At 39.2% G+C, this 27,708-nt stretch overlaps 2 protein-coding genes across 2 annotated transcripts; both read left to right on the top strand.

The window, feature by feature from the left end:
* Positions 1 to 1,080: 1,080 nt before the first annotated feature.
* Positions 1,081 to 25,685, top strand: LOC130181707 (receptor-type tyrosine-protein phosphatase epsilon-like). Its single transcript, XM_056396080.1, has 21 exons — positions 1,081 to 2,142; positions 8,251 to 8,507; positions 14,363 to 14,434; positions 15,226 to 15,322; positions 15,795 to 15,868; positions 16,308 to 16,444; positions 16,611 to 16,701; positions 16,891 to 16,967; positions 17,052 to 17,088; positions 17,184 to 17,281; positions 17,935 to 18,054; positions 18,951 to 19,114; positions 19,999 to 20,134; positions 20,333 to 20,482; positions 20,980 to 21,073; positions 21,448 to 21,524; positions 21,663 to 21,797; positions 22,022 to 22,147; positions 22,300 to 22,451; positions 23,476 to 23,611; positions 23,742 to 25,685. Exons 3-21 carry the CDS (start codon positions 14,368 to 14,370, stop codon positions 23,814 to 23,816), a joined length of 2,043 nt encoding a protein of 680 aa, XP_056252055.1. The 5' UTR covers positions 1,081 to 2,142; positions 8,251 to 8,507; positions 14,363 to 14,367; the 3' UTR covers positions 23,817 to 25,685.
* A 129-nt stretch (positions 25,686 to 25,814) lies between these two features.
* On the top strand, positions 25,815 to 27,708 carry gnrh3 (gonadotropin-releasing hormone 3). Its single transcript, XM_056396081.1, has 3 exons — positions 25,815 to 26,373; positions 26,631 to 26,711; positions 27,033 to 27,708. Exons 1-3 carry the CDS (start codon positions 26,236 to 26,238, stop codon positions 27,084 to 27,086), a joined length of 273 nt encoding a protein of 90 aa, XP_056252056.1. The 5' UTR covers positions 25,815 to 26,235; the 3' UTR covers positions 27,087 to 27,708.

Below are 27,708 nucleotides of genomic sequence, written 5' to 3'. Positions count from 1 at the left end.
TACAGGAAATGTACAAATAACATCTTTAAAAGAAAATTCAAACTCCTTCACTGAGGCTTTTTCCACTTTAGAAAGTTGTTGTAATGTGAGCATAATATATGTAATAGTCAGAATTAAATTTTTTCAGTGAAAGGTGTTGGTAGGATAAGCGTTGTCATTGATTTGTGACTCATGATTGCTCCTGATTTAAAAGCAGACTGCAGTCCAGTTAGATAAACAAAAAAAATGTGAAAAATAATGTCATACCATAGTTGACTAATCACACTATAAATCATGACTGACTTGTGTCATATTTTAAAATTTCAGTAAAGGAAATGGACAACCAAACCGTTTACAAAGGATGACATGCTGGAGGAATTTCATTCACTCTTTTGTGCACTTTAGTTTATTTCAAATGTTGTCAGGAAATTCTTAAAATATTTCATCAAAAATGTCATGAATGATTTCATGAGCACCTACTCCCATGACTTTCATCAAATTTGTGCATCAGTCTGAAACATCTATTTTCATTAATTGTATAACTTCAAACTTAAATGAATGGATCTCTCAACTCAAACATTACATAGATATATTACCATTTGTAAATTATCGGTGCCGCCTCTTGAATGTATTTAATTGGCTATTTATTTTGTCTGATTTAAATTGGTCCATTAACTCAGTGTAGCTTCCACAAGACGTCAGCAAAACCAGCCCGTTTTATACTAAATGATTTGTTTTCATGTCTTTGAAAAGTCAATAAAAGCCACAGAGGATAATCACATACACTGTACAAAGCAGTACATGTGTTTATCATGTTTTCTAACTTTGATAAATAAGGCCAAGGAAACAAAAAAATAGTTTTGTGATATTCAACAGCCTGTGCGGAGTTGACCTTTGCCTGTGTGGCTGCACTTCCTGGGAACAGGAGATTTTTACACAAATGCCCTGGGAGCTCATATTGCTGGTTCATGACTGAGACATGCAAATGCCACTTGCTGTGCACAAGTATTTAATGTTAACAAAACATGATTGTACACAATGCAATGAGCAGCAGCCGCAGGACAATGACATGTACAATATGCACATTGGGGATAACTCATAATATTCACTCATGATTAAAATACTAATATATATATATATATATATATTTTATAGGCTATATCATGACACTTACAAGTGAGCTTCATAATACATAAATTGTTCTTTGAATTACCAACATTATATTTCTTTTGTCCTAACATGAAATAACTTTTCTTCACTGTTTGCTCATATTTACAATTTTTTGTGAGCACATGAAGGCAGCACGACAGGTTCATCATTGCCAGCAGATGGCTCTACTTAGAGATATTAAAAACCTTTAGCCTGTTCTTATTGAAGTGTAAAGGTTGTCCCCATTGATTTTATGATGTACTGACCTAAATCACTCTGAACTGCATCTCGTGTCCTCTTCTGTCTTTTTTTACAAATTAAAATGAAATGATCTACCTACTCTAGAGCTGTGAGCAGACTGGGCCTGATAGGAAAAAAAAACTGAAAAACAGAAACAAGTGTGTTTGTCAGATATATGCGAGTTTGTATGTGGCATATAACATGAAAAATAGAGTTTGATAAGGTCGATGTGGATACGTAATGTAAACCTCCAGAGGAACACTAGAGGAATGTTGCAGCTTAAAGCCTTTCTTAATGTATTGAGCAAACGTCACATGCTTAAATGTCAACCGTAAAAAGTATCATTGGGGAGAAAAAAAAAAAAGAACTAACTCAGCCCTTTAATGCACAGGCTTGCCCTTTACTGTCCAGTGATGCAGGAATGTGAAGGATGCTGAGTGTCCACCTGATACACCGCTCTGCGCCCGGGGGAGGGTTCTCCAGTCTCCTCTCTGGCTGCCATAACACGGCTCTGCTCAGGCAGGCGGGCAGGCAGCAGGCAGCAGGGGAAAGCGCATCCTCAGAGAGATCTGCCGGAAACATGAGCATCAGGGGAACCTAAACGCATTCCTCTGCTCGGGTCGGATGATTCGACAACTTCATGTGTTTTGCGTTATCCTCCACAGGACATAGGAGAAGACGACGCAGGCGTCGGGCCGCGCAGGAAAGACACACGCCGACATCATCAGCCGCCGCTGCGCCGTGTGAGGCGAGGTCATCGCAGAGTCTGCCACGGTAAGATTCATGAAAACGGCAGCGAAAAAGCAGCCGGGCCACTTTTTTTTTTCATCCGCGTATTTTTGTGTAAACACCGACTGGTTTGTGTCGGTCATTTGCTCCAGCCTCATGTCTGAAACCTCTCAGTGTAGCTGTGATGCATTAGGCTTCATGCATCTCTCTTATAATATTAGCCCACAGTGCGTTTCGCTAAAAGCAGAAAATGCTTTTTACTTACAACAAATCTCAAGAGAGGGAATGCAGGCCACAGGGATTTGGACGTGACATTTGTATTCCATCCACGCTGCCACTCCTGACAACATGGACCACAGTAAATATGGGTTAGTGGAGCAATTCCACACGCCCTGCGACCACCAGGATGCCGCATGTGATTTCCTTTTTCATCAGTAAATGCTTTCAGTCAGAGATATTGATGGTTTTTTAATCCGGATCAGATGTTATCGGGATGAGGGGCTTTGGGTTTGCAGCATCCTCAATGGTCTAGACAGAAAACGCAAGGGGGCGAGTACACGTAGTATACATGTAGTAGACAGGCCTGTAGGCTGCTAGTCAACAACCATGCTGGATGCTCTAACCAAGTTTAGCACCCAGGTTTTCTGACATCACCTGAGATGACGATGATGTGTCAGTTTGTTTTATTTTAGTAGAAGGGCATGTTTAATTTTGCTTTCAAAATAAAATGTTGACTTTTCCACACAGTTTCACATATTTGCACCATTTTCATTGTGGCAATCAATCTGTAGCAAATGAATAAAAAAGACAGACAGGAAGATGTAAAGAAATGTATTTTTCACTGCTGTAATTGGTCGGTGCAGACTCTGACATTAGTGTGATAATAACGTGTGACAATAACGTGACGTGAGATGAGATAATCTGTCATAATTGTTGCAGTGTGGGAAACTGCTGGAACTGTTATGTGTTCATACATGAATTATAAATGTCTCTCATTCACTATAACCTCATTCACAATAAAGTAACCTTCAGTTCCCTCCCTGATTAAATGGCCTAATAAAAGGCTGATGTTAATTTTAGAGTTACCTCAGATTCCTCGTCTGTGGTCTGAATATTGGGCGACACAGCCCCACATCTTTTTCACTTTGGGAATACATGAGCTATAGTTAGACACATGCTAATACAAAGATTAATTTCCTGATGATGACTTTTCAATATCCTAAGGTGTGAATGATGCTGATTATTTTAAATTTAGGCACAGTGGCCTGTTTTTAACCGCTTCTAGCATCACTGCGAGTACTGGTCACTAAGTGTTACAGGAATGGCGAAACTATAAACTTTGAAATGTGAAATCTGGGCATTGATATGACAACAGCCTGTGTCGAAAGACACGAGTCACTGTTGAGTCAACATGACTTCTCTGATATTGTTTGCTTAAAGGGATGTCCATCTGCTGGAGGGATAATTCAGAGGCTTTTATCAGGTGACGGGTCATAAAACCTAATTCACTACTGCAGGTACGAAATTGGTGTTGAACACTTGGGCTGAAAGAAGAATAGGGGAAAGAGCAAAGGTGGTGGGGGAGGTGGAAGAAAACCTACAACTAAGATCCGGGTCTGTGTGACATTTCATGTATAGGTCAGTGTGAAGCCAATAAAGCTCTCTCAACTGCAATATCTTAATTTCTAGGTTTTCATGAGAGGGGACTGGAATCCATTTTTCCATCTGAGTTTTGTATTTAAAAAAACTTAATGACACTTCTCCCTATTATTATTATTATTATTATTATTATTATTATTATTATTATCATTATTATCATTATTATAGGAGTAAGAGTTTTATAGACATTGTTTTGAAAGTGCTTATGCTTCATGCATAGATATTTAAGTCTTTTATCCTATCTAATTTATATTTGAACATTTTATTATCTCGATTACACTTTAATTATGGCTGGTACATTCAGTTATGTGGGCTAATCAGAGGTTAATTTGGCCATATAAAATTTTCATTAGGGCTGATCTGAGCTGTCTTACTTTTGTCACCGTTTCTACTGATCGTCATTGAAAGAGAAGGTATGAGCCGAAAGATACAGATTATATTCACATCTGTGGGCTGTCTGCATGCGTGCACACACTGGTGTGAATTGTTTGGTGAAACAAATAGATGAGAAAGACCTCTTGACATCATGAAGCACTGCAATTTTTTTTTTTTTTTTTTTTTTTTGATTGGACTGCACTCTGACTGTCCCTGCAGTCATGATTATAATAAAGTGTGTAAGATGAAAATGACGGTTCCTTATATATGCAACTGGAAATAGGCCAGTGTGCTCTGCTCATTTCAATCTTCAGGCAGTACATGTACATGTTTTAATAAAGAACCATCCACTGCACCGTCACGACCCCGTTTATATATTTAAAAAAAAAAAAAATAAATAAGTTTCTTGCTTGCGTTTAACCTCCGACTCCAGCCTGGCTCTTGTGTGTCATATTTCATTAATACACAGAATCTGCTCTGCCAGGCCAGTGCTTCATAAGTAAACCATGACTTGAAGAGGAAGTGCTCGTGTTATTATCACTCTGTCTGCTAATGAGGGAAGAAAGTGAGTGCTCGTTTTAATGAGAGCTACTGCACTTAAACACAAAGGGCTGTTTCAGGAGACACTCATGGTGCAGCTGCAGAAAGCAAGACTGAACAGAACCATATTAACTAGAGCAGCAGTTTGTTGGGTCAGGCTTAATGGTTCTGACTGGCTCTGTTTGCGTGTTTTCACAGTTTATCCTGGGCTCTGGGTGAAAGGAGCAAACTTTTTACCCTTGGTTGAGCTCCAGTAGAACTGGTGGTGGAGCTGTAATTGCAGTGCTTATTATCTCTTGTCCCTGGTTTCACCTATACTGTGCCCCAGAAGTGTCATTTTCAGAGTCCTCAAGCTTGAGGCTGGAGATTACTATTCCAATCCTCTGATATGAAGGCGTAAAAATGTTCCTCAGCTATTTCCCTCAGCACTGGCCACTCATTTGAAAGCATTGATGTTTGAGGCTCAGGCCCCCGACATGCTCAGCAGACCATTCAGTTAAGGTTCAGGATTCCTGTGAGTAGGAATCTATACAAAGTCTCAAACTGGCGGATCTTTACGTGAGCACTGAGGTAGAAACGTCCCTTAGTATATTTACTAAAAGACACAACAGTCTTACCTTTTCAGCCTGGTATGTCTTTATCTTGTGCTGTAGACAGCAGTTTTTTTTTTGTTAATTCTTGTTACCTCTGCAGGCAACCTCACAGACTAAATCAGATTTACAAACATACAGACACTCACTAAAGTCTCAACTTGTGCGCAAGTGTGAAACAAAACTTTCCAGCATGACTGACAGAGTACAGTCTCAGCTTGCTGTCTGCGTCGAGCCTCGTGAATGGCTACTGCATGCATCTGTGCTCTCTGAAGACCTGTTTAGCCCATTATATAGGAAACTGTGGATTCATCCTCTCAGGAAACCACGTGAGCCTCTGGGGTAGAAGCCATCAATATTGGATTTATGTATCAGGAAGGCAGCATGTGAATAGCATGAATAGCTATCTTTAGATTCATTGAACTCACTGAATATGTGGGGTTTGTGAATAGCAGCCACCAGATTTGCGCATAGATTTCAAATATTTTGACAATGCAAACCCCTGTTAAAATAATGATAACAGTAACAGTATGTTTAAGTGATATTCAGTTCTTTACTGTAATAACGTTACTTCATAGCCGGGCGTAGCTGCTCAGTGTTGCCTGTTTTGGTATGAATTAATGATTGAACCACAGAGTGCTGGGTGATGACTGCACTCCCATAAAACTTTAATGATCTGCATGTTTCCCCTCTTAGTCAATGGGCAGAGTGGCACAGAAAGGAAGTGCTTGTGCCTGCAGTAATCGTATGCCGTGAGCATGCCTCCTTCCTCTTCAGACTGAATGTGCAGGGCTGAAAGGAGAACAATACTTTGTGTGAAAAGATGAAGATGGTTTCATAAGTCTCCCACAGGACTTTTAGACAAGTGAAATACAGTATAAATAACTTAACATATTTTATACATTTTTTATACCCATTATCATTTAGCTCAAGCTTTTTAACATCAATAATAATATATGATCACTGCAAAAAGCCCAGCCTACTATGTGTATTATTGCTTCTGTATAGCACATTACCTATTTTATCTTTTATTTATATCTTTACCACTGCGTGGTAACTAAACTTTCCTTAAACCCATCACGACTTTGCTCTTTTAAATAAGAGCCACAGCGCGTGCACCTGGGAACTGACGCGCTCAGATCGAGAGAACGCCGCTAATGTCACCGTTTCTGCCTTGTTACTGTGATTCATCTTTGATTGACAGATTTAGTAACAAGATTTCTGTTTGCAGGCCAGGTCAAAGGTCACATGAGCAGTATAGCGGCAGTTTTTTCTCAGCATGTATTTTTAGCTTGACCTTCTTGTATTATCTGTACATTTACCACATCCATAGAATAAATGCACTGGAGAATAACTTAAAAAAATCTGCTGCTTGAAGCCATGTGAACAGTAAACTGAATGACTGCAGGCTTGGACTGGCCACTAGAAGGCAAAGCCTGTAAAATAGAGATTTGAGATTCATCTTATTGAAGAACCAAAATCACTCTATACAAATGGATAATGCGGGTAAATAATACATTTCATGAAAATTGCATTCTATTATTGGGTCTGTGATCTTCTTAGTTGTTGCAGTGCTTATACAAACATCACATTTCATCAATGATGCTCTGAAAAGCTCAGATGTACTCTGTTATTTATCGTACAGATTCACAACTGGACGTCACCCAACGACTTACACAATCAAGCCTAATGGAGGATACTCACCAGTATTAAAATCCCGGTTTATTGTGGTGTGTGGGTAACTACATCAGCTGATTACAGTGACAAAGCAGGCATGATATCAACTATAGATATGAGCTTTTTCAGAAATAGGAAACTCGATTTTGCTGCCTTAAGTGAAACCGAAATCTTGTCTGACCCTTCCCTGGCTTTGGTTTCTAACAACTGAAAGACAAATAAAACTTGTCTCTCAAAAGTGCAATGCTAAACCACTGGAGGATGTCATAAAAGGATCTTTTCACCACGTTTACAGTTCTCAGATTAAAGGGGCTGCCTTCAGTTGCAAACATGTTTATGTTCAAATGCCAAAGACTTTGCAACACTTGGAAAAGTTGAGCCCTGCTCTTACAGTAAGAGCCTGAGAAGAGGTGTTTTCCGTACCTTGTTTTCATTCATTTTCCAGCTCGGTCTGAGTGGGCTCATCCAGCTGGGTCCAGTGACTAACTCACCTCCTCTCCTCTGCTCTCTGCTCAGCAGCGTCGCAGCGGCCAAGTGTTAACAATATGGCTTTGTGGCTCACACCTGTGGGCAGTGGGACTCTGGGAGAGTGGGAGTGAGTGGGCGAAAGGGGCATGCTTTCTTCTCTCAGACTCGAGCGAGGCGATAGAATAACATCACAGTAATGTCTTTGTGTAAATAGCGAGGAATTAATTCCAGTGTAGTTTTATGTGATGGCTGTTTGTTGTAAAGTCACATTTATGGACAGATTTAGGGCCGTGTGTGGTGGTAACTTTAATTGGAACAATGCTTGTGAACACCGCTCGCGTGAATGCTGCCGTTAGATTTGAAGGTGATTCTTACCTCTAATTATTTTGTTGAAAGCAAGAAGCGAATGTGTGCAAACTCCTCGTGTGTACTACAAACACTGTTCGGGAAGACTAATTTGGGGCGAATTAGTCTTGCATGGTCGGAGATGAATAGCTTGTTAATGTTTTTGCTTTGCAACACTGGCTTCTGTAAGTTACAACAGAGGTTGCTGCGGAGGAGCGAACCAAGCAGTAAACAAACATTGGGCATGTACTGTACACTTTGGGCTGCGCAGCCACACACGCACTCACCCAGTTGATTAAATACAGTGTCATTCTCTCAGACATACTGTGAACAGATGCAAACACCCACTCGTTCCACTTGTCTTTTGTTGTCTATTCATGCATTCTTTTTTTCTCAAACAGTGAGTCAGGGAAAAATCTGCCTCTGTTTGTGCTTAACAATATAAAAGAAGAGATTTTGGGTTTGGTTAAACTATTGTTTTTTTGCTTTATTTTTGCAGGTTGGTATGATCCCGTGTGCCTTCATCCCAATCTGAAGCTCTGACAGACCTCAAGACCACCTTAATCACTGCCACCAACCTCAGCCATCTCTGCATCCAGTGCTATCATCCATACCTCAGGGAGGATGTGAATAGGAGAAGACAGACCGAGGGTAGAAAACCCCAATAAATCCAACTAAGAACGGAAGTGGGATCACATGGAGGCTATGGACTGACGGGTCAACTGATACCAGATCGAACTGGTTTTGCTTGGAAGTGTAAGTCTCTATTAATCCATCTGACCACAGACCAGGGTCATTCTGCTTTAGGGAATCAATTGAAATTCAATCCATTAATGGGAATAATCCAATAATTAGTGTCTCCTTTCTAGATGAGACTAATTGGATTTCAAACTATTTCTTCAGTTTGATTCTTCTGACCTTAACTCCGCAGCAGACAATGAACAGAGATGCGTAAACCCGGCTGAGAAGATGAGACACAGATACAGTAGCATTCCCAGCGTTAGGTATAATGCCTTTTTTGATAGGAAGTGTTGCAATACAATGTTTTTGTAAAGAATCTCTGACAGCCTTGTTGCAAAGCCTCTCTCATATGTGAAATACAGCAAGCTGCATTTGAAGATATGGCAGTGACTTACCAGAGAGTACAGCTTCATCCTTTTTACTGCCTCTGTGTACTAAGGATGTCTTCCATTATAGCTGTTATCTCTGAACCCAGAATCTAGACATTTATCTCCTCCAGCTCCCCTCCTCTCTCCTCTCATCTCATCTCCTCTCTCATCTCTCCTCTCCTCTCTGCTGCCACACTTTACTGACATGTGTTTGTGCTCTCGTTCCATCCTTTTTCCTTGGCATTTGACAATGGAAGCGGTGGCTGTTTCTGGTGTTCTTTTTTTTTTTTTTTTTTTCGCTCTGTCTTTGTTCCTTCTCTCCTTGCAAAAAATAAAAAAAAGCTTTTTATCTTTCTGTGTACAAGACATGCCATCTATTCTGTGCCAAGCACAAAATGTGGATCTGTCTTTGAGGTTTTATTGATCTGTGTAGAAACAGACATGATTGGATCTCACTGTCTTTTTGATACATTTGTATTTGATATCTATTTATATTGTTTGAGGTACCCCTGTAAACAGGAAATTCTTCATCTTTATTATAAAACAAAATGCTATCCTGCAGTATGAGTGCTATCCACAGTAATCTTTGTGTCTCACTGATGTTTAGAAATTTGTAGTCACACATACTTAACATCATTACTCCTGTTGTTCCAGATCATACTTCAATAAGCATTATATGTGGCAAATATCCATGAAGGCTTGAAAATACATTGTCACCTAGGCAACATGCTGAATAATTCATATAAATCATGCATTTTTCAAATCAGTGGTGATTTCCATTGCTGCTAGTAAGCTTTTAGCAGGGTCAGGTCAGCCAAGCTCCTATTTGTTTACATGCTACACGTCACATCCCGGTGGCTATGTAATGGGAGAATCGTGGTGAAACTGTGCATCACTCAGTAAAGTGTTCATGGGAGAGACTTACATATCTAATATAACCATTGAGCTGATTCCAGACATGCCGAACTAAAATGGTGAACATGGTCAACATTTATACCTGCTAACGGTGTATACCCAGCCTCATGCAGCCCAATGCATACTGGAATATGCTGCATACATATGAGCTTTGATTAGCTGTTTTCAACTTCTTGAGATTTTTTTTTTTTTTTTTTTCTCTAATTTACAGATTTTAAGTCCTACCTATAAAAACCGTAATGGTTGCCAGCTGCTTCTCATAAGCACCTCATTGCAGTGCGTCTGTAAAGGTGTTAAAATGTTGTCATTGCTTTTTCCATGTTTTCTCCATCTGTCTTTTTGAGAAAAAGATTTATAAAAAAGGACTGCTGTGCATTTCCACATTCAGGTTCCTGGCTACGAAATGGATTGTCCACTGATACAGGCGTGAAATTTACTCCAATATTTTGAGTCCATCAGTGTCTCTGCTCTACAGTGGAGTACTTGGCCTGCCTTTTCCAAATCAAGTGCTTAATCTGTTAGGAAAAATGCAGCAAAGAGCACGAAATTAAGGCTGAATATATTTATTACAGAAACAGCTGATTAGCTCCTTGATTTCCCAACATGACACACACAACAAACCTCATAATTGTGACAAATTAGTACAATTAGTAACGGATGCTGCCTCATTATCGTATTTAAGGGTTAAATATAGATACCTAGTTTACAAGGTTAAAAATGGAAGCGTCATCTTAATAATCGTGAGCAGCATCCTCCATCCACAGTATCATATTGTGGTAACAGAGATGGATCCATTGAAGTTTTCAAATCCCAGTATGCTGTCTTATGAATGATGCACATTACATGTTTGAGCAGATCAACAGAGATAAAATATGACACGAATCAATTTGAGGTAACTGCAACTCTATTAACATCAAATAAGACTTTTAAGAGCTCTGAAATTTGCTTTAAAGCTTTACTTGCAATTATGTCATACTCAGCAAATTTTGCACGTAATTCATTATTTATGAGATGTTTAACTAAGGTCAAGGAGGTCAGCAGGGAGTTCTGAGGCCTATGCTTTATTTTAAATATTTAAAAATGTGTACCAATGTTTGCATAGGAAACGTGTTTGTGTTGTTTAATACAACTGATGTTTAGGTTCTTCCAACGGAAAATCTACCTCCATCTACCATCTTGCCACATTTTTATGTTTGTGGTTGGAAATGGATGATACATCACCCCACCCTTTGGTTTGAATTAATGATAAAGTAGAGTGAACTGGGTGCAGGTTTGCCACAAGGTAAAGACACATTTCTGTGGTTGGTTTTTCTTTGATGTCAGTTTTCTTTGAGGCTCGTTTTCAGGTGCTCACATGTGAGCCAAGGTGAGGGGAGATGTTACAGTGAAGCAGAACAGATTCATTTTAGTGTGCTGTGAGTCTTGGGATTTTAGAGCTGTATAGTATATCTCATTGAGTTTTTTTTTTTTTTTTCACTGACCGTTTCTGATAGTTGTCTCACATTTAATTCACAATTAAATCAATCTGTTCACAACACACAAAAGCAAAGCTGATCGATGTTGAATAATACATATTAGAGCCCAAAATATTAACATTCCCCTCAAGGTACAACCAGCATGTTATGCCTTCTGAATGTTAGCATTGCATCATTCATGGGTGGGATGATTTGCTTCTGCCCTCCCAACTCAAGTGATGCAGTATAATTTAATTCACTGGGAACATTTATGTCAAGCAGGTGCTGGAGGTTGAAGTGAGCACGCTGTTGTTTGTATTTCATTAAACACACAGAAAAGCAGGGATCTGGAATGAATGATGCAATAGCTGGTGGCGGTGGCAAGACCAATTATACCAAAGCATCTTTTCCTTGTTTAAAATAGGTCTCTGCAAATCCCTAGCATATGAGGGTCAGATGATGTCATATGCTAATTAAGATATATAAATAGTGTATAGTAAGCGGCATGAGTAATGTGTCATAATGAATCATGACAAGTTTCATGAAGTAGAAAATGCAGACTCTTGAGAAAAAAAAAAAGACCAAAATCATCATAGAAATCAACATTTTAAGAAGAAACAACAGTTCAGGACTTGGCAGATTTATCTCTCTGTAAGGCCTCGAAGGCTGAACTGAAGATATAAAGATCTTGTTTATTTTAAAGGCCTTTTGATGCCTTGTATATACGATGACACTAAAGACATTTTCAGGGCCAAATACCACCAAGGATTTGTTAACAAATGCTTTTGTCAGAAACACAACAACTCTGTTGCCTGTGGCCCTTTTTGTCACTTTTGACTGATTGCATAAAATCCAACCTCCATAAATAAATGTATGATCAGGGTGTTCATGAAAAAGAGAGCTTGCTTCTCAGTGAAACTACCCTGAATAAATAAAGGTTAAAAAAAAAAATAATAAGTGACCACAGTGGTAATGGTTCAAGTATATACAGTAGTATAGTGTCCTGCCTTCCAAGACAATAATATGTCTCCTATTGCTTGTTTTCAGTGTACACATCAATTCCCTCTGTTGGTCAGAGGGCCACACTGCAAGACTTTACCAACAGATAGGAATCAATTCTATTACACTTTTCATTTTACCTGCTCCTCCTTTTTTTTTTTTTTAGCAACGCAGGGAAACATTCAATCTAGATCTGAGTTATCTTTCTTTTTTTTTTTTATTCAATGCAGTCATGGAGTGATTGCTCATCTGACATTTTTACATTTCAGTTCTGTTTTTCATCTCCTGGATGTATACTGTATATACTGTAGCTGCCAGGAGATGACAGATATGCAGTGACCCGTACGCACAGCATGCCTTGCAGCATAGAGCTGTAAGGATGGGCTTGTGTGAGTGAATGTGACTTGCCCAGTGGGGTAGAGTGGGGAACAGGTGCTGACACTGTCAGCTTGTTAACACTGGGGAGAGAATTGGCTCCTCCAACAGAGTGCGACACATATGCAACACATAGCCTTTGGCTGTGGGATGTATGTGTAACTATGCATATGTGTTAAGTGAGAAAAGGCAGTGTGTGTGTGTGTGTTGTGTATTTATCATGCTGCTATGATTCTCAGAGATTTAATGGGTGTAAGGAGTTAGTTGATTTGTGTGTCTAATGATGATTTGGGTGAAAAATAGGCGTTAGATTGGACTGTAAACATGAAATAAAAGGAGCATTTGATTGTGCAAATTCATTGTCCTGTGTATAACTGCAGCGACAGGCTGTGTAATGTGCAAAACACAGAGCCCCTAATTTGTTGTCTTTATAGTACTTTATAAGTTTTGACATAAATTTTGTTTTGAGCCCATTGTTAGAGCATTATTATGTAGCTCTATTTTCTACAAAGCTTTGGGAGATGTAGTTATGTGAAACCCCCTAGGGTTATGTGCAAGGAATTCTCTCAAACATCACAAATTAGGCCCCTAGATGACCCATTTCTAGAAGAACTAAATTGACACAATGAATTATTCCATCCAGTCTTGTGGCCTCTATAATGAGAAGGGGACTTAGAACAGAGGATAAATTAGGACACTCAATTCTTGATTCTCTCATTTATTCCATCAAAGCCATTTAGGCAGATCTGCCCCGTTTCCCCAATTTATTCTATGATTTCTTACCCTCTCATTTGGAGGACGGGGGGAGAAAAAGGATGTGAGTTTGGAGAAATTGGCTGCTACATTTTGGAGATAATAAGACACAAGGATAATGTGTCAGAATCGATTTAATTCCGGTACAGTTGAGAGGAAGTTGTCATATTCTTTTCCTTTTGGAAAGACGCTTGCAGAGCTCTGCCCCAAATAAATCACTAATAGCTCCCAGCAATGAAGTAAAAGGGAAGAGTGAGAATGTGGTTTAGAGTAAAAATGATGGTTCACTGCAGAGGGAGGGAAAAAGAAAGAGAGAGAGAGAGAGAGACGGCGGCGTGTTGGAGGGAGAGGAGGGAAGAAGGTGCGGAAAACAACACCATCTGGTCTTCTTCATAAAGCCAACAGTATAACCTATATACATATGCTAATTTTTACACAACACTCTTTTTAAGCTTGTTTATCAGTATCGCTATTACCCTAGAAAAAAAAGTATATTGCCCACACTGTGTTTAAAAACAGGTACCACCATTGAGGATCAGTGTGCGTGTCTTTGGCAGGCGGCGCTGTCAGTGCTGTACATCAAAGGCATCACAGCAAAATGAGATGGCTTCTAACAAATACTACTTGAGCTCAACTCTATTGTCAAATCCACAGGGTCCGCAGGGGGATATGGTTAGTGTCACCTGTGGGTTAAAGCCTCCTCTCCGGTTTGATGTCTGAATATTAGGTTATGTGATACGCTGCCACTCTTTCAAGTCAGCCTGACAGGACAAGGCTGCAAGCAGATATCCCATAAGGACTTTAACTGCTCAGCAGAGAGACATACAGACATCACACAAGGCCCATCAAAGCTGGGCTCTCCTCTCTGGCCTCTGTGCGCTCCACCAGGCTGCAGATACATTTTGTATTGGTTTGGCGCCTTCCAGTGGAATTTTTGAAGAATTACATCTTTTTCATTTCATCTGTTGAAGTGACATGTTTTTTTTTGTTTCTTTTTTATTCACAGTGACAATGGTGTTGTTTCTGATTGGGATCTCTATTGCCGTGAATAATTCATCTCATGAGAACCAAACTGCAGGTAATTGTTGCAAGGACTTGAGCAACTGTACTGTGCATGAGCAGATCAGATGTAAAAGCAAGACTGTGTTACTTCTGAAAGATGAAATAACAGATTGTACAAATGAAAAGCAGAATGTGTTGGCGTTAAATCACACTCTTAAACATTTCACCACACTCAGTTGATTTGCTGCTACAGCCTTACTTTGTCTGGTGTCACCACAGTCACAGTAGTTAATCATAGCTAATGTAAACAAACTTTCGGCAGATATTGCTTTTTCTGAATCTAAATCTGTTACTTTACGACTCTAGTTGTGCTACGGTACACTACATTCTACTATTAACATCATATAACAGTCACATGTGGCTACATTGTCCATCATTCAGTAAAATTATGGTCTTGCTTTGAAGGAATATTTAGACATTTTGGGAAATATGTTATTATAGTCATCACAGTATTTGGTTTTAAAACTATAGCTGCCATTTTTACACTTAGGTTTTTGTATGGATTAAACAAATGAGAAATAACTTATGAAATAATAATCTTTAAAGGTTAAACATAGATTCTTAACCTTTGAACACAGTTGACCAAGCTGTGTTTCCATGTGCTTCAAGTCTTTATGCAAAGCAAAATGTCTTCTTGTTGTTATCGTCGTAGCTGCATCTTTAACAGACAGATATGAGAGTGGTATCAATCGTCTCATCTAACTCTCACAGAGAAAGCTAACGAGTACATTTCCCAATTCTTAAAATGTGTTTGTTTGAATGTATGCTTGAATAAAACTAATATGATCCTATGTGTCTTTCGTCCAGAAAACCCCACCCATCAGGGTGCTCATGTGCTGCCCTCAACACTGGTCATATCCCTGCTCCTTATCGTCATTGTCCTGCTGACGATCTACTGTCTGAGGTGAATGAACATACACAGCCACTTACTCTACTCGCTTGCCTGAGTGACTCTCTGCTTTCTCTTTTCTCCTTCTCTCTCTCATTCCCCTTAAGCGTGTGTGTGTGTGTGTGTGTGTCGGGTTAGGGCATTGGGGAGGAGGTGCGGGTGGTTTGGAAACAGGCGGTGAGCAGTGGCTTATGGGTAAACAGCTGCACCTCAAGTAAGACAGCAAGCAAAAACAGCGAGGTCAGGTCAGGCCACAAACAGTCATTCACTGACCAACCAGCTCAGACCTCTCTCTGGCAACGACATGAGGAGGAACAGCTTTGGCTCTCTCAGATGGTTGATATTGGTTTTGGTATTTGTTCTTTGCCCTGCTGTATGTGCTTAACAGCTCTGTTATAGGGATCGGGTTCAGCTCATTTTTTGATTTTTCAATAGAGATATCTGCCCTTTATCTTCTCTGACGGTTTCGTCTTCTTTACTTCTCTAGGTTCAAAAACCACAGGAAAGCTCTAGTTACCTCGGTGGATAAGAAGATTCCGAATGGCTTCTTGGAGGAACAAGGTACTGTTGTGCTGTGCTCAATATAACCGCCAGTGCATGAAAATGTAATGCAGTCTTTTACTTTTTATTTCATTTTTATTTGATTTGTAGATTTACGCTTTTTATGGTGTAGGAAAGTTTCATGATCTGGAGTCCAAGGTGGCTGGCAAGGTTTTCGAAAGCCTCTCAGCTTTCCTAGCACGTAGGGAGCCATATAAACTTTGACTTCAAGTAAAAAATAAATAAATAAACGGAAAGGCCAAATTCTGAGTTAAGACAGTTTCGTGCAGCAGCAGCAGCACTATGTTTATGACTCAAGAAATCATTCCTGTCATGTACCCACAGAAGTAGGAAATCTTAATGGCCATCAGGCTTGTTTTTGCAGGTGCTATGAGAGCTTGTAATGTTCTCTATTGGGAAACGTTAGCAGTCTGACCGCCATATATCCCTTTAAACACAGGAGAGCAGACAGTGGTCCTTCTCCCCAGATCTCCCTCACCATCCAAGAGGTACTTCCCCATCCCCCTGGACTCGCTGGAGGAGGAGTACCGGATACGCTCCGCAGACGACGGCAAGCTCTTCAGAGAAGAGTTCAATGTAAGCCTGAGTTTGTTTGGTGGACTGTGCGGTACATTCTGTATCTGACTAAGATCTTAGTCCTGCAAGCATAGAATAAGAAAATAGTCATAAAATGTTATGTTAGTAGGCTGTGTACCCATGGTTTTTATTTTTATCTCACGAGAATTGGGTTCTGTGTTTATAGTCGCTGCCGTGTTACTACCACCATGGGTCCTTTGAGGAGGCGAGCAGAGAGCACAACAGAGAGAAAAACAGATACCCAAACATTTTACCATGTGAGTGAGGATCTATATTCTGCAGCAGACAATATTAATGTAACCTTTAGACATGAAGTTTTATTGATCTCTAAATCTAAAGGAAAGGTGATGTGTGCCGAAATGAAAAATAAGAACCAACTTTTTATGAACAGTCTGTTGATCTTCTTTTTCTTTTCTTTTTTTTTTTATCTCTTCTCTCTTCAACAGATGATCATTCAAGAGTGATGTTGAGTCATCTGGATGGACATCTGTGTTCCGACTACATAAACGCATCTTACATAGACGTGAGTCTGAATAAGGATTAAGCTTTAAATGCAGATGTTTGGGTTCTTCACAAATGATCATTAACACAGTGTGTGGTCACACAGGGTTATAAAGAGAAGAACAAATTCATTGCAGCTCAAGGTAAATGTACATTTTAGTTATATTTGCACATGCGAATATTCAAGATTATGACCATTTGCGCAACATTTTTATTATTTTTCTTTATTCTGTTTCAGGCCCGAAGCTGGAGACGGTGACTGACTTCTGGCGGATGATTTGGGAACAGAAAACGGCAACTATAGTAATGCTGACCAATCTCAAAGAAAGGAAAGAGGTGTGTTTAAGAGTATTCTCCCTCCGCACTGCATTCTTCTAATGCTACCGAGTCGGGCGTGTTATAGAATGAACCTGTACAATCTATATGGTTCCAATGCACCATTAGTGAAACCCTTTAGTATTCTCATGACCCAAAGTCATGGGCATAATTTATTTGACCCCTTCCCCAACTGAGAATCTATACAAAGTGTCACCCAGCAGATTACGTAGCAACGCATTAAATTCAGCCTCAAAGGGATGATCAATTGAGAGCTCAACAGCATGTTTGATAGGGCAGAATAGAGGCATTGGGGATCAATGACGGAATAATTGTTGATAAGATCCTAAGAGGCTTCATGATAATTAGTCTGAGAATCTAGTTAATGAGTTGAAACGTCGCTGTGAAGATCTTATTGACTGACAGAGTCGCACAAAGTCCCTGTGATTGCCTTTGAATTGGACTGTGAAATACACACATCAGATACACTTTTCTATACGCTACACATGTAATACACACACAGCAGATACAGCTTTACAACTATTTCACATATAAGTTACAATAATAATAATAATAATAATAATAATAATAATAATAATTGGATGTTTTTTATTTTTACAGGCACAGATAGACTAACAAGGATAACCTTTTCATGGCTGTGATTGTCTCCCCAGGACAAATGTTACCAGTATTGGCCAGAAAAAGGCTGCTGGATGTACGGGAATGTCAGGGTGGCAATGGAGGACTTCACTGTGCTGGTGGACTACACCATCAGAAAATTCTGTGTTCAGTATGTAAGTAAAATTAAAATAAATCTAAAAATTATGGCAAATGCTGCTTTTATTTAGACATACACCTGCTGTGAAAATCATTGTGTGCTTTTTCAATAAAGCTCTTAATTGCTATAAACATCTGTAATGATAATGGCTATAGTGTTATTAAAAATTAAACATGAAACGAAGCTGCATAGAGATCGTGTAAAAAGTAATGTTCCCCATAGGGAAATTAGAACATTTTAGTAAATTGTAAAAGGATACAAAATAAAAATAAATAAATGGAAAGCAGAATATTAAAGGATATGTGTAATAAACAACATAAAATTATCAGTATGTTAGTATATTTAACATACAGTAAACACTGTACAAATGTACTGTGCTTCACATCAATTCATCTTTAGAAGTTTACACACATACAGTATCTGTATTTCTTTTCTTTGACTGCTGAGTTGGGTGCCATCTCAGTGTACTGCGGAGCCTTCAGATAGCAAAATTCACTTTGTTCCCGCTCCATTTGAAGCCGGAGAAGTGCAGATATCCTCTCTGAAAAAGTGTGACTGTGCTGTAGCACTGCAGTACAAGCCGACGGACTGGGTGCTTTTTTTTTTTTTTTTTTTTTTTTTTTTTTTTACATTCAGCTCTCTGAACACAGAGCAACCAAGTGTTCAAGAGAATGAAATTACGTTCTCCTGAGAGAGCAATTCCTGAGATATGAGAAGTGAGGCAGAGGCAAAGCAGTACACATGTTTAATGATTAGATTCTTTCACAAAATAACTAAATGACAGAAAAATACACATTTTCCAGATAATTTTCAGCTACTTTCCCAGACTGGCTTCATTAAAACGATCAGTCAGTTTAGTGACTATTTTATTATTGCACGCACATGTCTAAACTTCGTGTCTGTGCTTCACAGCAGGGCAGCGATGGTCCTCGGGCTCCCCGACTGGTCACCCAGCTCCACTTCACCAGCTGGCCAGACTTCGGGGTGCCATTCTCACCCATAGGCATGCTGAAATTCCTCAAGAAGGTCAAGGCTGTTAATCCATCCTATGCTGGACCCATTGTTGTGCACTGCAGGTAAAATAGTATAGTATAAAATATAAATACATAATGCCAGAAGAAGCCATAAATCCAGCCTGAGTTCATTTCAGAAATGCTACACATGCTGCAGAGGAGCCGGACAGCAAAATCTTTTCCTGGGCAAACTGGCTTCCATTCATTATTGAGGAGGAGACGACATCTTTCAGATTATAAATATCCAGTTTGGGAGTAAACTAAAATATGATATGTAAACAGTTTAACTTTAAATTTTATAGGCAAAATGTATAAAAACCAGAGTGGAGCTCATTGCAGACGAATAAAACCATCAGCAAATATATCAACAAATATATTTTAACAACTGTAATGGCTTTCCTGGTATGTGCGTATGTTAGTCTGGCCAGTCAGTGTAAAGTCTCACCAAAGAAATCTGCAGCCAATTGTAGCAACTGCTGCAACAGGTGCTCAGGGAGAGGGACTGTTGTTCTTGAATGGGGCCCATTGAAGAGGGTTCAACACCCCGCTGTGGAATCCCAGCTCTGTGCTCCCTGAGGAGCCGTCCGCTCAAACGACTCTTGTAAATCTATTAGGAGTTTGTTTGGGCTTCAGAGGTGAAGCACTTTTACACATGCTCGGGGCTGTCCACAATTGATGTCTATGTTCGGAATTTAGGGATAGTACGGCAATACATAACCAGGCTGCAAAAACATTTTCCTATCATTATATCATGTCCATTATTCTTTATTGTGTGAGAAAAAATCCGTCTGCTACGGTGTTCTTCTTTCGCTGTGGAGGCTCTCTGCGCTTCGTAAACACAACATCTGACAGAGTTGTTATTCGACGCGTTTTGTTTTGACGCGACACTTTGGCTGCTTGCTACAGAGAAAAGACCTTGTGCCTTCTTCTTGTCTGTGCTTCCGCAGCGCTGGGGTTGGGAGGACTGGGACGTTCATTGTCATTGACAGCATGATCGACATGATGCACATGGACCAGAGGGTGGATGTCTTCGGCTTTGTGAGCAGAATACGAGAACAGCGCTGTCAACTCATCCAGACAGATGTAAGTGTTGACCCCTTCCGACCTGTTGTGCCTTGGGCTGACAGCTCAACTCACTTGCTCTAGTCGTGGCATAAACAAGCGAGGACATGGAAAAAAAACAACCGTGTCTGTGATTCGAAAATAGTAGGAAAGACTTTGGCACTAAAGCAACTTCTTCTGCTTCTTCCTCTCCTTCACTTCCTCTGTCTTCCTCCTCAGATGCAGTACTCCTTCATCTACCAGGCTCTGCTGGAGTATTATCTGTATGGAGACACCGAGCTAGATGTGTGTTCTCTAGAGGGCCATCTGCAGAGGCTTCACAACACCAGGGCTCCCCACGACAGGCTGGGCCTGGAGGAGGAGTTCAGGGTACGAAGAAAGAAGCTCACTCTTAAACATTTCAGTCAGTAATGAATCGTCCCCATCACCCTGCGCCCTGCATGGGTATATTTTCCTGGAAAACTTGCCCAGGGTGCCGCTCTTGGCAGTAGTAACATAAATAACAATGCTTTGTATCAACTAAAACTTTATATGGCACCACCATCTGCCACATAGAATTTATTGTAGCTTGGTGAAAATTTCTCATTTTTGCTGCTCACACTTTCCCTACACACTGAGAGGAATTATTCCCTGTTGCCTCTTCTTCTTCTTTTTCTTTTCTAGTAATAAGAAATATTTTTGTCCAGCATCTGTCTTTTTACTTGTTGCATTTTCCCCAAAAATATTGTCTTTCTTCACCTTCAGCAGCCATCACCAGCCTTAAATATCACCACGTTTATTACCGCTGCACTGTTGATGAAAGTCCACTTTTTTTTTTTTTTTCTTTTTTTTGATCCTGTCAATCAACTCATGTTTTCCCCCAACAGAAGCTGACCAACGTTCGCATAATGAAGGAGAACATGAGAACTGGGAACCTCCCTGCGAACATGAAGAAGAACCGTGTGCTTCAGATCATTCCGTGTAAGGACTACTCTGACACACCGAACAGTTTCATAATACATCACATCCGAGTAACATCAAAGTATCACACTACTGGTGGTTTTATAGATGCCATACACAGATATCGGGCTAATAAGTCCATCTCTGTGTGATCAGTGACATTTAAATAGGGCTTGTATCTTGACTTAAAGTTGGGAGTTGAGTGGGAAAGGAAAGCCTGGGTACAACTTTTTACAGTGAAAACTTATAAAGGCTCCAGCCTTAATAACACAGCTAAAGTTTTACTTAGCTGTTTTTTTTTTTGTTTTTTTTTCTCCATCAGCCGCTTCAAACTTATATTTTATTAGGAATCACTTGTGGAAAGTTTCATTTTTCCTTTTTCTTTCTTTTTGCAGATGATTTCAACCGAGTAATACTCTCAGTGAAAAGAGGACAGGAGTTCACCGACTACATCAATGCCTCCTTTATTGATGTAAGCACTCCCTCATGACCTCCTGTATAGATTTCCCATAGAAGTATATATAAAGCTCATTGTTTCCTTTACAAACAATGCAAAATATTATGTTTGCTGCACTCTCAAGTGTTGTTTACCGGATGATCTGCCCTCCAGGGCTACAGGCAGAAGGACTATTTTATAGCAACCCAGGGCCCCCTGTCTCACACAGTGGAGGACTTCTGGAGGATGGTGTGGGAGTGGAGGTGCCATTCAATCGTTATGCTCACCGAACTCAAAGAGAGGGAGCAGGTACAGTATGGTGCTCTTGCAAAAGTGCAGGCTGAAAAGTGGAGTTGCACATTTAAACAAGTCTTTTTCGTTCCATCATTTCATTTTTTTTCCTGACAGTCTGTGTATGTATTTAATTGTTTTATATTGTTTTTGTGGTGCACACTGAAAATATAAAAACAAAAATAGGGCATAAATCTTTCAAGTGTATCCTAATTGTATTTCCATCTGACTCTTCCAACCAGGAAAAGTGTTTCCAGTATTGGCCATCAGAGGGCAGTGTTACATTTGGAGATTACACTGTGGAGCTGACTGGCGATACACTGTGTGAAACCTTCACTCTGAAAGACATGGTGCTCACCTACAGACCAGTGCGTGATGTTTTAAAAATAAAATTTAAGATATAGATTTCAAATTAACACGATGTACCTCCCCGTTTCCTTTGTGCTGTCTTTATGAAATTTAATTGTATCCACAATTTTTTGGCTGCACGAAAATAACAGTTCTCCAACCGTCTCGCCAGGAAAAGCAGTCACAACACGTCCGACACTTCCACTTCCACGGATGGCCTGAGATCGGAATACCAGCCGAGGGAAGAGGAATGATTGACATTATTGCCGCTGTGCAGAGGCAGCAGCAGCAGTCTGGAAACCGTCCCATAATTGTGCACTGCAGGTGAGGAACTTCAAGTTTGACAATTCTGCAGCACGATGTGCAGCTTCAGACGGATATTATATACAGTATATTACATTATGTATTTACCCACTCATGCTTTTAATACACAACCCCTTTCATTCTCACTGTGCTTTTATTACCTGATCACTGGAATCTCGAGGAGTGATTTCAGTTTTACGGATACATATTTCTTTCCTGTGAATGTCTGTTACAATAAATGCTACATTTTGCCTCAGTAGACCTGGTGTTCTATGCTTAAACCACTTATGTGATCCCTTATAAAGACTTAGCTGTGAAAGCTTTGATCAGAACCTAGCTTCAGGTGAAGTGATTCTAAAGCAGCATGCCCCTATGGGATTGATCCAATCCACTGATTCACAGTCAATTAAAACCTCTCAAAGTGAAATCTCCTCTGACTCCCACTATGATTAATCTGATAAGATGAGCTAACGACAGGAAATGGTGTCATCACTCTCTTCTATTCCTTCATCACCACTTGTCTAAGAGGGGCTTTTTAAAGCTTTTTCTTGGCCCCCCGGGAATGGGGCTAACCCGTTGCAATCCCCAACGTCTCTCCACACTTCTCTTTCCGACTCGCACATCGCTCTCGCTCCCTGTCTCTCTCTGTCTTTCTCTCTCCATCCCGCCATCATTGTAAACATTGACTCAGTCAAACACTGAGCTTCCAAACTGATTAGTGTTAGCGTTTGGATTAGCCTCTCTTTAAGTGAGGATGATTATTAGCACTATTACACAAAGGTCACCTTTTCTCGCGCAAACTTTTTCCTCTAAATGGAAAAAAGGATGTTGCTGCTGAGATCACAAGAGTTTCATTGCAGCATTATTATTCAGAAATATATTTAGAATTTCATAATTTCTTGATTGCCTTCTGAGATGTATTTCTAAATTGTCTGTAGTTCCTCCACAGCCACAGTACTGCAACAAATCGGGCCATTTTCAAAGGCCCTCCAGCGTGTGAATTATGTGATGTGGTTGCTGATTTGCCATGTCCCTCATGTTTCAGTGCTGGTGCAGGTCGGACCGGTACCTTCATTGCCCTCAGTAACATTCTGGAGAGGGTGAAAGCCGAAGGGCTCCTGGACGTTTTTCAGACAGTCAAGAGTTTACGCATGCAGAGACCACACATGGTTCAGACTGTGGTAGGTGGAAAACAAGATAATATCAAACCCGCTGTGCAGAAACTGTCAGCTTATTCATGTTTGTGTTATTTGGAACCGTTTTTGCACATATATGCACAATAACGCTTTTCCTTTTTGCCTTTCCTTCCAGGAGCAATACGACTTCTGCTACAGAGTGGTTCAGGATTTTGTTGACATTTTCTCAGACTATGCCAATTTTAAATAATACCTGTCAGATACTGTTCTGTATACTTTGGTCAAATTAACTTATGCAATTTTTTTCTGAATGTTGTTTTCTAAAGCAAGCTCTTTTTACATTTTGCACAGATAGAAAAATTGTTTTAACATTACTGTAAAATAATTGAAAACATCTGTGGGGTCTCTTTCAGGAATGTTTGATCATAATGTAAAATATAGAAATTAATAGTTTTATGTTGCGTAAATGCAACATTGTTAGAATCAGTAATTCAAAAATTGTATTCCAGTCACATACTATTGTGTGTGTGTGTGTATGTATGTGTAAAAATATATATATGGCATATATATATATATATATACACACACACACACACACACACACACACACACACACACACACTATAGTATGTAGTATTACTCGCTACCTGAAATTCATCACTAATGTTTTGTAGAGTATAATATACATTCTTTTATTTCTGTTTTATTTTGTTACTGACCACAATGCCTTTGGTTTACCTATTACTCTTGTATTTTATGTATTTTCTGCTGCCCCACTCAACATGCCTGATTGCTATGAGGAGGATAAATTGTGCGTTTGATAAGTAGGATAAAATGATTAATGCTTTTGCTAAAGGATGTTCTGTCTGACATGTGTGAATAATATTTATGATTTGCTTTTAGTGGCTCAAACAAAAACATAAAACTCAAGATACATTTCGTTCTGTAAGACGCTGCAAATTACCTCACCTCTGTTCTGTGAATAACTTAACAGCTGCTGCCTGTTGCAATTTTATTAAACTTCACCAACTTTCCTTTTTGCCTGTGGCAATATTACTTAGTGGATTGGCGCCTGACGCTGCAAAATGCAATTAGCCCACATTGGAACAGGCAGAAAATAATGTATTATTACGTGAATCCAAATGTATCATTCTTACAGATGTTTTGCAGCCAAGTTTCACATCCTGCTTAGAAATAAAAAAGCAAACTTTACACTTGCATGTTTTACTCATGCAGTGCCATATTGATTAGAAAACAGTTCTAATCATGAAAAACTTGTCACCAAGTGACACCATTTTAATAAAGATAAGCCAGATGTTTGTTTAATTTAGATATAATAGATACATTTTTAAAAGTGTATTGTTTTTTGAATGTTGGTCTCATGTATGGATCATCATTTCATTGTTTATACAAACACTTCTCAGAATAATATAAGGATAATAAATGTATCATAATTTTAGTTTAGTGTGCAAATGAGAAGAAAAACTGTGTAGAAATTTGGGTTTAAATGAAATAGCTGATCATTGATGCAGCTGAACCTTGTTCATCCCTACAGACTGAGATGAAAAATGTCCTGGACAGTGAAAAGCATTGAGATCAAGAGCGAGTGCTCAGCCAAAAATAAGAAACTTGCATGCACAGATCATGATAGTTAGTCTTAGTTTCATATTTAAACAAGGAAAACCCAACATTGCTGCAAAGTCCAAAGCGTATATTTTTGCTGACTTCTTTGTAGAACAGTAAGCGTGGAAGTCTTAAGCTTGGGTGAATAGCTTTCTACTGTGTTTGTACTGCCATAATTATACTGTCATAAGATGGGTTTCTATATGACACACTGGTCATTTTATTAGTTTATTTAGTGTACATAAATTCTTGTTGTGGTCATTAATCATCACTAATGCAGTAAGCATTGTTGACTTCTTTTTAATGTATTGTCATGCGGAAAGAATAAGAGACGGGGGGTTATGACAGTGAGGCCTTGCAGCTGATGTAACATAAATGCACAAGCATCTTGTTTCAATGATGTTTCTGCTTTTCGAATCTGTATGGATTTGAACTACTATTTGTTTGCTAAAAGCTGAACCAATAAATTATAGATGAAGAGAAATGTCACATTTCATCTTCATGTTGTGTTTTTTGTCTACTGCCACACAGATGCGTTCAATTCTTTTTTTATATATTTAGATATATATATATATATATATATATATATATATATAATTTTTTTTTTTTAATTAATTTATTTTTTATATATATATATATATATATATATCTCATGCTGCTTGAACCCTCATGGTGATGTAAGTATGTCTGAGCACTTAGCCAGCTCCATTAGTAGTATTTTGTGTCCCATTAGTCAGTAAATGTGTCACACCTGCATTGTGGGGATTATAATCCTGACAGCGTTTGTCCGGCACCTATAAAACCCCCCTCCGGCTAATGCACCACATGCTAACAAGGCAAACACAGAGGTGAGTCAGTCCTCAGTGAAGTTTGTTCAATGTTCATTAAGTTAGAATTACTCTTCTTATTAATTACTGTCTGAAATGTTGTTTCCTAATGTTGGGTGATGCTTTATAACCCCCGGTCTGCGAGCCGTGGAGCCGTGTGAGTGAGGAGACTGTGACATTATTGTTTTTATTACAAACTTGGCCTCCTCTGCAGCTCTAATGGAGGCAGGCAGCAGAGTGACGGTGCAGGTGTTGTTGTTGGCGTTGGTGGTTCAGGTCACCCTGTCCCAGCACTGGTCCTATGGATGGCTACCAGGTGGAAAGAGAAGTGTGGGAGAGCTGGAGGCAACCATCAGGGTAAGTGATTTCTTTTTTTCTATTTTCTTTTTTTTTTTTTTTACTTTTTTAATGTGGATGAGTCTACAGTTTCAGGAAATGTGGCGTCTTTTATGAAATTTAAAACGATATTTAACAGAAATACCTCTATAAAACTGGCCAATTTAGCCTGACTGCTTTTTTTTTTTTTTTTTTAACAATGCTGTAAATGTTATGTTGGGTTCAGTTTTCACATCAGTCATGGTTTTGTCTTCTACAATGTCTTTTATTGTATTTAGATGATGGGTACAGGAGGAGTGGTGTCTCTTCCTGAAGAGGCGAGTGCCCAAACCCAAGAGAGACTTAGACCATACAATGTAGTAAGTGCTTATTATACATAATTTATCACCAATGTCTACTTCAATTGTACAATATTAATGTACACTACACCACTGTGTGCAACTGTGCTCCAAAGCAGCAATGACAATATACAAACTGCTCAATGACTGTTTTTATTTTTCCCATTTTGCACTATGAATGTGTGCATGCTTAATTCTATCTTTCTTGAATGTTGGCAGATGTATTGCTAATTTGCTCAGACTTGTTTGATATCATATATATATAAATTAAAATTTAAATACTTGTTGGATTAAATATTCAAGCGGCAGATCAAACTGCTAACTGAGATTTAATTTCCTCAGATTAATGACGATTCCAGTCATTTCAGCCGAAAGAAAAGGTTCCCTAATAATTGAAGAGCTACGAAAAAAAAAAAGGAAATAAACACAGACTGTATTTACATCATCATCATCATCATCAGCAGCATTCATGCTGCCTTCAACAAATCATCACATTTATTGCACGGATATTAATTATATGTCTGTAACATTTAAATTCATGTAAAATTGTAATAAAGTTTTTGAAATCTGATGAAATTATCAAATCTTTTGTTCAATCTGATTTTCAGAAAGCGGCATCTCCTCCTCCAGATCCGGTCATTAGAACTAAAATGAGGCTTTTTAAGTGTAAAATACTGTTTTAAAGACTTTAAATCGATTAAATTGCCTTTGTAAAGCAGCCACGACCGACAAGCATGACAAACTTGTGACACAACAATCTTAGCATGACAACAGCTGGTGATTAAGCCAATTTATTAGAAATCAATGACTTAATTGAATTTGTTACAGTTTTGGTAATTCCATTTTCTGCCACACCAGTCATGTGCATATGCGATGTGGAAAATTACACCAGCTGATTTTTGTGCTCGTACCTGAATGTTGATTAGCCCCCCAAAATGAAAGACACTCATCTAAATATTTTCTGCTTGTGATGTCCACAGCAGCTTTCCGCTAATTTAGGATAACTGCAGTCATCCAA

This window comes from Seriola aureovittata, chromosome 14, assembly GCF_021018895.1.
Source record: "Seriola aureovittata isolate HTS-2021-v1 ecotype China chromosome 14, ASM2101889v1, whole genome shotgun sequence".
Taxonomy (NCBI): domain Eukaryota; kingdom Metazoa; phylum Chordata; class Actinopteri; order Carangiformes; family Carangidae; genus Seriola; species Seriola aureovittata.
This window is presented reverse-complemented; position numbering and strand designations above follow the sequence as displayed.